Source organism: Leuciscus leuciscus (assembly GCF_965113295.1).
Source record: "Leuciscus leuciscus genome assembly, chromosome: 3".
NCBI classification, from domain to species: domain Eukaryota; kingdom Metazoa; phylum Chordata; class Actinopteri; order Cypriniformes; family Leuciscidae; genus Leuciscus; species Leuciscus leuciscus.
The window spans coordinates 11,320,641-11,331,532 of NC_138727.1; the positions used below are offsets into that span (position 1 = coordinate 11,320,641).

At 39.9% G+C, this 10,892-nt stretch overlaps 1 protein-coding gene across 2 annotated transcripts; it reads left to right on the plus strand.

Moving 5' to 3' along the window:
• Positions 1-232: 232 nt before the first annotated feature.
• On the plus strand, positions 233-8,497 carry LOC309494873 (uncharacterized protein C4orf54-like). 2 transcript variants are annotated; one of them, XM_082164330.1, is made up of 2 exons: positions 233-4,990; positions 7,482-8,497. In XM_082164330.1, the coding sequence occupies exon 1, from the start codon at positions 785-787 to the stop codon at positions 4,982-4,984; it is 4,200 nt and encodes a 1,399-aa protein (XP_082020456.1). In that variant the 5' UTR covers positions 233-784; the 3' UTR covers positions 4,985-4,990; positions 7,482-8,497. The 2 variants fall into 2 exon arrangements, with proteins under 2 accessions (XP_082020456.1, XP_082020457.1); XM_082164331.1 differs by lacking the exon at positions 7,482-8,497 and adding an exon at positions 6,249-7,086.
• The last annotated feature ends 2,395 nt before the right edge of the window (positions 8,498-10,892 follow it).

Below are 10,892 nucleotides of genomic sequence, written 5' to 3' on the forward strand. Positions count from 1 at the left end.
CGCTGCCTTCCTGAAGATTGTAATAATGTATCTAGTTTGTTCAGTCCACTGAATAACTTCTTTTTTTTATTTATTTTTTTTTATAAAAATATTACTGGTTGTATTTAATTATTTTTAATCAGTAGTTTATTAAATTAAATCATTATTTAAAAGATAATACAAATATTATTTGTTGTATTATTTTTAATTAGTAATTTATTAAATTAAACCATTAAAATATAGAAATAATAGGCTACATTAAATAAAATCAAAAAAATATAAATCCTTCTTAAGACTGGTTTATGATAGATGTTGTTCTATATCTTTTGTGAGCAAATATGGGATAATATTTTTTTTCATATAGTTTCCCCCCCCCATATTTTTTATTAAAACGTAAACTGCTCACGTATTCCTCAAAAAGCTCAATTTATCCCTTAACATGACACTGTCACAATTTAATGTCAGCTATGTAGTCATCGTTTAGATTTACGTCATTATCATTACTAGACACATGATTAGCGGTTAGGGGATCATACCTGTGCAGTGAGACTATGCATCTCTCTCTCTCGCTCTCTCTCTCTCTCTCTCTCTCTCTCTCTCTCTCTCTCTCCCCTCCCTCTATCGTCGTCGCAGTGTCTCCCTCGCTCACTTTCCCCTCGCGCACAGGTCCAGTTCAGTCACTCACTCACACACACGCACACACACACACACACACACACACACACACACACACACACAAACCTTACTACGGTCCGGTGTCAGAAGCAACACCACTGATCTCCGTGCGGGACGCCGTTAAGAGCAGATGGAGACACTTCAAACGGCCGTCGCGAGCAGAGAGGACACCGGACCGTTGAAAAAGCCGCTGGCAGACACGAAACAACACCGCAACAGTGGCGATCACAGCGAAACAAATTATGTAGACCTGGGCAATCCACCGGACATGAAGTCAGACAGCACAAAGACTGTAAAAGTCACTTTCACAGGTGAAGGGAACCAGCTGGCAATATTTAAATGTAAAGGCGATGCGTCCATCTCCGGGATTAAGAGTCCTGGGGAGCGAGAGGAGAATGAAAATGCAGACAAAAGTTTATCGAAAGAATGTCACGAGGGAAAGTGCCATTCTGAGAGACTTTATGAAGAGCGCGTTCCGCTGATAAATGATTATGTGGACTCGGGGTCGGATGTAAAGACCGAAGATTCAAAATCGGCGTCGTTTGAAACGGAGGAGTTGCAATACACCGATATGTACTTGAACAGTCGCTGTGAATCAAAGGACAGCACGAGCGCATCAGATGTAGAGGCACACTATATAACGACGCACGAGATCCAGCTAACGGAGTTAGATCACGATGTGGATTACGAGTTTGGTCGCGGATCCTGCTTGGATTTCGAGGATGATAATCTGGTATATTCATTTGTTGACTACGCATCATTTGAAAGTGACGAGACGACCCTCGGTAGAATCCAAAGCAAGTCCAAGAGCAATAAAGTTGCGCCGACTTCACGCGCGGCGAAGCTTTCCGCCACAGGTGCTCTGGTCAGCACCGAAAGTGAACTTTGCGAATCCGATAAATGTGCCAGCTCGGATGAAGGCGGCGGCGGACAGCCTGGAAATTCGTCGGGACATATTCACCTGTCAATCAAAACGTCTTCGCGCGCGATCAACGACCCTGCCAGTGTTTTGGGTCAGAGGAATGTCCGCTTTCACAGCAGACGTGCAGGTGAGCGGAGTCATTATTCATTCAGAAGCTCTGACTCCAAAAGCGAGACCCTGTTTGACCGCTACTTTATCCCGCCCCCGGGTCGCCAGCACCTCGCGAGCAAACAGAGGGGGAAAGACATCAACGAATATTCCAGTGGCGCGTCCAGTTCCGTCAGCGAACTGGATGACGCTGATAAAGAGGTGCGTAATCTCACCGCGCGTTCCTTCCGGAGTTTGGCTTGTCCTTACTTTGATGCCATAAACTTGAGCAGCTCAAGTGAGTCCTCAATGTCAGAACACGGACTGAGTATTAACAAATGGTCCGCTTTCGTCGACTTAAATTATGGCAATTTGACACGTGAGGCGCACAAGAACTCTACGCCTATTTTTGAGGCAAATAAAAGCGCCGAGTGTAGGCCTACAACAAAAAAAGACGTGGTTCAAACCAATACGCATAGTCCTCAAACTAAAATAGTGTCGCTGAAAAATAACTTGAACTCTCAGCAGGCGTCTAATAAAATAGAGATACGAAGCAAACCTGGTGAAACCATCACACTGACTGAAACCTTGAACTTCGGCTGTAACGTCGGATCAGGAATACCTGCGCGCGAGAGGCGCGCGAAACGCGCGATGAATGCCATGATGTCACGTTCCACAGCTGATGTTACGGGCACCACGCCAACCAAGGAGGAGTGTGAAGCAGAAAGTCCACTCGGTGAAACCTTGGAAGATGCCCACAAGAAAGCCATCTTTGCCTCTAGTATTTTGAAAAATGTAATTTCCAAGAAAATGCAGTTTGAGCATGAGCGTAAAATGGAAAGAGGTGAAATAAGCGATACTCATCCTGTGCCATCAGTGTGCCCTCACTCTAAAGATTGTAAAGAGACTGTAAAGAGCTTACAAAGACAGACTTCAGAAACTGCATCAGGACACTCTCAAGAGGAACTCGGGGATGCAACAGACCAGCCGCAAGAGAACCCGAGTTCCCATTCTGCTGAAATCACTGAGTCACCCTGTGACCCAGAAATTACCTCTAAATTAGACCCTAGCGAACCACTAAAGACTCCTTTGACCCCCAGCCAAAAAAGTGCTTTCAAATCCTGGAAAGATGGAGAGCAGGAAGCACAAGGAGATGGAGAATCTCAGTGTGCACTGGAGGAGGAGGAGACGCTGCTAGACACCTCAATTAGACCTGTGATGGAAAGCAGGGAAAGTGTTGAGGGCGAGAGTAAGATGATTAAGATGTCTCACTTGTATGTCCCTAGCTCACAGCTTATGCCTAAGGAAAAGGAAGCTGCTGGGCTTTCATTACATAATCTGAAACTGACTGGAGATCTTGCAGAGTCAGATGGGGGAGGGTGTGGAAAACTGAGCTCTGGCCAGGTCCCTTGCTCAGCGGACACAGACCAAACCTCACAGTGTCAAAAAGTGCCCGAAATCAAAATACACCTTCGAAGTGTCAAAGAAAACAAAAGCGATCAGTTTAATATCACCAGTTTGTTAACGCCTAATATCCATCACAATGCCAGCACTAAAAAGGCGACAAGCGAATCTAAAAGCCATTTGTTGACCATATCGGACAGAGTACCGCATTTTATGGTAAGGGATATTAGAGATAGTAAATGTAAGTTCCAGACTCCTATTCATCAGGTTAGGGACGTGCGCAAATTGGTAAAAAGCTCATATCGGTTTGTAGCAATAGAAAATGCTTGCGCTTCTTCGGGGACGGCATCCACAGCATTACGAGAGGAGAGCAAACCTGTTAATAGGGGACCTGACAAAAAAACATTTCCTACACCAATGGTAATAAAATGCCAGTCTGTGAACACAAACAATGCCACAAAACCCTCCGAGCCTGTTAACATGGGCGAGAGTGTGGCTGAAACATCAAGATTATCCCTAAATCTCTCCTCTGAGTGGGCTGCCAAAAGTGCATTACCCAGAGTGCCAAGCGCTAAGCAGCCTCTCTCTGAACAGCCAGAGTTTAGCTTAAAAATCGACGCTAAAGCGGCAAAACAAAAATCAGAAAAAGCAACAGACAGCTGCGAGAAGAAACCAGAGTCGAAGGTTTCAAATCAAATAGCGCTCGAAAAGTTAAAGGCAGCTGTGAAAACTATGGAGCAACTATATGTTTTCGATAGGAACGAATGGAAGCGCAAAACGCAAGCGCCGCGACCAATCACAGACAGCCACGTGCTGTCTCTCATCACACGAGAGGAGCAAGGAGTCACGACCAAAACGGACTTTGAGAACGAATTTGGGAAAGCGGACACTAGCTCGCAGCTGCACGCTGAAAAGTTGACCACCAGCACTCAAGGCTGCGTTGATGAGGATAAAGTATGTATGCCAACAAGTTCTCACGGTCAGGAACACACGGCTAAATCAGTAGCCCAAAGGACAGAGTCTTTCAGTGACAAGTGCGTATTTAGTCTAGGCAGTAACCTCAAAGCACCTAACCGTAACACAGTGAATGATAGCGCTCAACAAATGTTTTCTAGTAAAAACTATACATTTAAATCTCATAAAGCACCTTTGTCTGTGAAAATCTGTCCTTCTAAATCAAAAAGTGAGGAAAAGCACCAGAAAGAGCACCAGCAGCCAGACTCTGACAATTACCTAACAATCCCTGTTAAAGCTCACGCTTCAGATTCAAAACCCTCACACGCGTTTGGCTCCACCCAGTCTCACCCAAAACCTTCCCATCAGCCCCTGCAACGCTCACCTATTGTAATGGAGTCTTGGTCCCCTGAAAGTCCGACGGCCATGATTTATCACCACGCCGTGCCCCTGCCGGCTGTACCTGCTGCTCAACCCCAGCTACTCTGCCTCACACCCCCCGCAGACCTCACACCTCCTCACATCCAGCGCAAGCTGCTGCTGGACCCCACCACAGGCCAGTACTACTTAGTGGACACGCCAGTGCCCATGCAGCCAGCCGCCCAGCGGTTTTACCATCCTGAGAGTGGACAGTACTTGGACATTCCTTTATCACTCACGCCAGTGCCTGTGTCAGTCTCGCCGGTCGCCCTCGGTCCTGCGGCAGCCTATCCCCCCACATACTTGGTCTACCCCTCGACCCCGCTGCCGCCCCACCCGGCCCCTCAGTCTCGCTCATCCACCTGCTCAGAGGCTGAGGATGCGGTCGAGACGGGCAGCATGTATCTGGTGCCCCCAGGCACCGCAGTACCCAGCAGAACCACCAAACCTGTCATCAGTTTTACATCACAGCAAGGTGCCCGTATTGTTGCTCCTCCCTCCTTTGACGGCACAACCATGAGCTTTGTGGTGGAGCATCGATAACAGAAGGTAAGTAACCACTGCATGGCTGTGTGTGTGTGTGTGTGTGTGTGTGTGTGTGTGTGTGTGTGTGTGCGCGCACAGTTTATGAATGTCAATATCAAATAAAGTAACACTTCTTTAAAATAAATAATGCCTTCTCGGAAGCTTACCAAAAAGTCTAAAATGATAAAGTAATCAATATGTTAAAAAGTTAAGACAAAAAGTATTTGGACACTCTTAAACATAAGAGGATTTTCATAATTACTGTGATGTCCTACACCATGGGACTTGACTTAAAAATAAAAGTGAATCTAAAATGCAGTTTTATATTTGGTTGCACTTTAATTAATACATTTTCAATATATATATATATATATATATATATATATATATACACACATACACATATACATATACATACATACATATATACACACACACACACACACACATATATATATATATATATATATATATATATATATATATATATATATATATATATATATATATATAATATCTATGCACACACAGACACACATGCTTCTGGGCAAAACATAAATAAATAAATAAATTGGGCCATGCCAAAAATGGCACAATATTTAGCGGTCTTTTAATGATCTTAACCATTTTAATCACAAATCAGTCAGGAAATTAGCAACAATTTAACAGATACTGTAGATAAAGTAACTTATAGCACGGAATAGCCTTCCCCTTTTTTACAGAAAGACTCAGTGTTGTTCCACTCAATTTTAATGTCTTCAAACAGTTCGTGAGCAGTTGAATCGGAAAAATGTCTCCCAGTTGGTTTGAGTTTAATGTGAGACCAAATATTCACTATAGGGTTCAAATCTGGACTCTGACCAGGCCAAAACATGAGCCTGATGGACTGGCTCTCAAGACTATTCTTGTCTTTGCAATTCGGGCAGGAGCATTGTCTTATTTAAAAAAAAATAATAATTTTGACCCATACAATGTATTGTTGGCTATTGCCACAAATATACCCGTGCGACTTATGACTGGTTTTGTGACCCAGGGTCACAATATATTTAGGCCTACAGTATATGGACAGATACAACTTACAGTATATGTACAGCAGTATTTTGTAAAAAAGTGAATGTGAAGGAAGTTCATGAATTTTACTTAATATATGTGCATGAGTATTAATGAAAAGTTTAGCCTTCTTTTTTTTTTTTTTTTTTTTTTTTTATGTGTTCAGGTTTCTATGCTTTTAATGATTTTTCAGTATGTCTGTGAGATTTATTGACATTTGCATTATCACCAGTAACACATTCGATTGGATTTTTCCACTTGAATTAAAGCAACTTGACAAAGGATAGTGCAAGCAAAATAAAGGCAAGTGAGTGGCAAGTGAATAACTTGTTTAGGTAAGATAAGGAAGAAATATTGAGAGGAACCAAAACTCATGACTTTTACATTATCTTGATTTTGCAAATGACAATGTGTCAGTGTTGACGTCATTTTTTTTACGATGCACATCAACGAAACCATAGAAATACCAAACACTGGCAACTATTGCTGGCACTTGACAGTATGCATGTGTGAGTGTGAGCCGGAGCGTGTGTAGCTGCATGTCTGTGTGTGTGGAAAGGTCAGCGGGCGAGTAAAGTATTTGTTGTGCTGAGGCAGTAGGATGACAGCTGCTGGGGCCGATCAGAGGGCCTACTCGCTGCAGCAGGGTCAAACCTTTTTATAGAGAGAGACAGAGTGAGAGGGACCTTCGAATGTGAACTTTTGAGATTCTACAGTTTGCTGCATTACTGGATGCAACGATGAAAGCAATACGTTCATTGACTACATATTGGAAATCTATTATTCTCGTTCAGAATTTCTCTCTTCTTTTGATTTGTGGCATTCTATTTGCATTATGCTGCATGGTGTACAGTAGTATACTGTATATAAAATGTGATGATAGCATTTCATCTATGGGTGTTTCTTCAATTATGAACACCTTTGTGTCTAAGGGGTTGCTTTAAAAAACAGCTTTAACAGTCATTTTAATCACAACTAAGTTTTTAAAAAAATGTCTGGATGACATTTCTTTAAAATAGAAAAATCAAAGTAAATATAATTTGGGAAAGGATCTAGCTGTAATTTTTTCAAATTATGCAAAAAAGGGAACATATTATTTAACTGTCTAGGATACATACAATTGTATCCTAGCTGTAAATTTATATATATATATAATATTTTTTTATTTTTTTTTTTATTTTTTTTTAATCCATCACAGGTGCTATTAAATCCAATAGAAAATTTTAGATTTCCATTTGTTGGTTAAAAAACCCTGACACAATCCTAAATGTATGAATTCAGAATGTATGTCCACTCTTGGACATTGTTAGCAAATAAAATTTCATAAGAATCATTTTAATTTATTAAAGTGTGCACAGTTAAAGAAACACTTAAATATGTGTAAGCTATTAGATAGATTTTTTATAATTATTCATTGATATTTATTGTTTCTTTGATTAGTCTATTCTCTTCTTTTCCTTCTCAGGATGGCCTTTATCTGTCTGTCGGAGTTTGTCCTCCTCCCACTTCATCAAAAAGAATTCCTTAGAAATGTTTCGACAGTTTCCCACATGTCTTCATCAATTCCTGGTGTTGCCTCCTGATCTGTGACTTTTGTAACGTTCAAAAGCTAAAGATGAAACATTTTGAAGCAGTTTTTACAAACTTATGTAACATTTGCTGTAGTCTGTAGACTTTTTGAGGCAACTATCTTTTTTTCTTTTTTTGCCCATCCAGCCTTCTTGAAGCGCCGCATAATTAAGGGAGATGTTGCTTTTCCAGTTTTAATTTTATTGTATAAAGTGTTTGTATTTTTATATTTTTATGGACTCTTTTTACCTACATGTAGTAGGTAGTAGCAAGTTCTGATTGAGTAAAGCATGGTTTGTTTGAAAGAGAGAGAAACAGAGATCAAGAAAGAGAAACATAGTGGTGTCCGTGTTGTGTGTGTGTGTGTGTGTGTGTGTGTGTGTGAGAGAGAGAGAGAGAGAGACGGAAAAAGTTTCCTCTTACTGTGATGAGAATTATAGTTATAGCAATGGATCATTGGGGGGTTCTGTATAGTGTCAATGTATAATGATAATCATGCTGTAATAATCAAACTGAAAACTTTGTACTTTTTAAAAGTAATTCACTATTGTCTCAATTACCTCAGTTTGCAGTGCAGGCATGTCGCTATCTCATGGTATTTTGCCTCCACAGTATTATACTCCTTTTGCTTATGTTCTGTTTTACCCTTCTTTTCCATCATCTGTCCTCCCTGTTCATTTGCTTTTTGTCTATTTTGTTACATTGATCATGTATTAAAGGTATATGGATCTGCTGGACAATCTATGTACCAATTTTAGAAGGAGCGCATTGTTATTTTTGTCAGTGTTAAATATCTTTATTAATTTGATATTTAAATTAATTCCATAAAGATGATGACGCTTGGTTTAAATTTCATATAATAATCAAAAATTAAAACGAAACATTCTGTTCCATCATGAGAGTTGCTAACACTTAAGGAGAGACACTACAGTACAGGAACTACTTAAAAACATTTATCTTTATAAAATGATCTATCTATCTATTATTAAATCAGAACACAAAAGGACACATGCTTAATAAATTATAATATTTATTATTTGATATACTTAGTCATTATGGTACTTATTTATGATACATTCTTGCTATGCTGAAGAGTATTTTGAAAGTTTTTCTGAGTAAAGTATTTTAATGGCTCTTCATAGTGGAACATGTACATCATTGCACTATTAAAATCACTTATACGTCTAGTTCCAGTGATGTTAATGGTGCACAAGTAACATTGGAGGAATCTATTGGCCCACTCAGCTGCCTTTTGTAAGGGCAGTTAAAAAGATCACCTAGCCGTTGGATGTTCTGTTAAAGGTTGAGAGTTAAAAAATGTGTTGCTGCCTTAAATTTTTAAGTACAATCAACTTGGATTCAACAAGTCATTTCAACTTAAATTACATTAAATTGACTTAAAAATGTGTTGAATCTTGTATAACTTGGCATAACATTGTTATAACTTATTGATCATATAATTTTTACAGTGTGGGTGGCATTTGCACTGTATGCACTCAAAACAAATACACTTTAGAGGGAAATACATGAAAGCCATGTGCTTTTAGGCTATATTTTGTAAAAAAAAATAATAAAAAAAATAAAAAAAATTGTCAGTTAAAAAGAGCTTTATGTGGTATCATCTAAATGAACTGGTTTATGAAAAAATATGAAATTGATCTTTAAGGCAACAAATGGTGACAATTTAATAAGTAGTAGGCTATAATTTAATGTGTCCAAGCTCATTTCTGGCACTCGTCCTGAGAGAATACTCTTCAGACTTTATGATGGCGGTCACTATTCCCTCACGGATTTGATGTACCCTTTCTCACACCCTCGTGTAGTGCTGTTGACCTCAAAAGGCCTTAAATCTTCAACAGAAACAGATAGTTGTTGTGGGGCCCGTTTGATTTACACAGCTGGCGGAGGGTCATTTGACCTGATGCCAGCGTGCTAGGTAAGTTTTCCGTGAGCTCCTGAAACTTCACCCGCCAGAGGCATTAGCTCGAGCTGACAGTTTGTGCGTTTGTTTACGCGGTCGCCATGGCAGCAGCGCCAGTGACAGACACGCACGCTCAGCTGCTGTTCTCCGCGCGATAGGAATGTCCGCGAGAGCGCAGTTGTTGGTTCTCAGTTGCCAGCCGCCCCCAAGCGGAACTCCAAGTGTTATTCAAAACGTTTGACCTGCAACAGTTGCGTGTGTTCATAAGAAGTGAGCTTTCGTAAAATGCACTTATTATCTTTGTTGTGCACACTTATCTGCATTTAATTATAATTGAAGGTCAGATAAAAACGGAATGGGAGTTAGGCTATTAGTTTGTACTTTGGGCATCTACACTCTTAAAAAATAAAGGCTCTTTATTGCCATTTATGAGCCCATAAAGAACCTTTAACATCCATAGAACCTTTCCATTGCACCATAAAAATAAAAATAAAAAAAAGGTTCTTTAGATTTTTTAAATGTTCACACTACGAAAAAATGGTTATTTTAAAAACTGTTTACCTTGTCCTTGTGTTACTTATATGGCATCACCACCAAAAAAACCTTTTGGGAACTTTATTTTTAAGAGTGTAAATGCTTAAAAATTATAACTTTTAACGTTTATTCATCCATTTACATTTACTCATTTAGCAGACGCTTTTATCCAAAGCGACTTACAAATGAGAACAATATAAGCAGTTAAACTAACAGTTGGACAACAATATGCAAGTGCTATGACCCTTCTCAGTTTAGTCTAACGCAGTACATGATACATTTCTTAATTTAAAAAAAAATATAGAATATAGAATCGAATAGAAGAGAAAGTGTTAGTATTACTGGATCAAGTGCTGTGGAAAAAGAAGCGTCTTCAGCCAGAATGTACATCTAAATTTTCATATTTACATGGTTTTGTTTAATAAAACACTGTGTAATGCCAGCATGGCCGATGTAGTCTTATGAAAAAGTATTTATTGTATATAAACACCTGCAAATTTGAGAAGTAATGGAATTCAAAAAAAAAATCATGAAAGTGCGTGAATTGGGAGATGGCAGATAGGTAAGCTGAGCTGAGGCCTGTTGTCTGTTTAAAAAGGAGGCAAGTCCATAAATATGTCCCACTCATAGCAAGCTAGCTTTGAAAGCATATGTCCCACCCTCCCTTCAGAGCGTCTTTAAAGCCACGTCTCCCTTAAAAACATATCAACACACACATCGAGTTTGCACAGCGTCACGACGGCGTTAAACTTCCCCATGTCTCAAAGCACATAACATTACAATAATAATGAGCACTGACTTGTACCACCTGACGGCTGCAGATTAATTTCGCCGTTGGTAATATTGCCATTG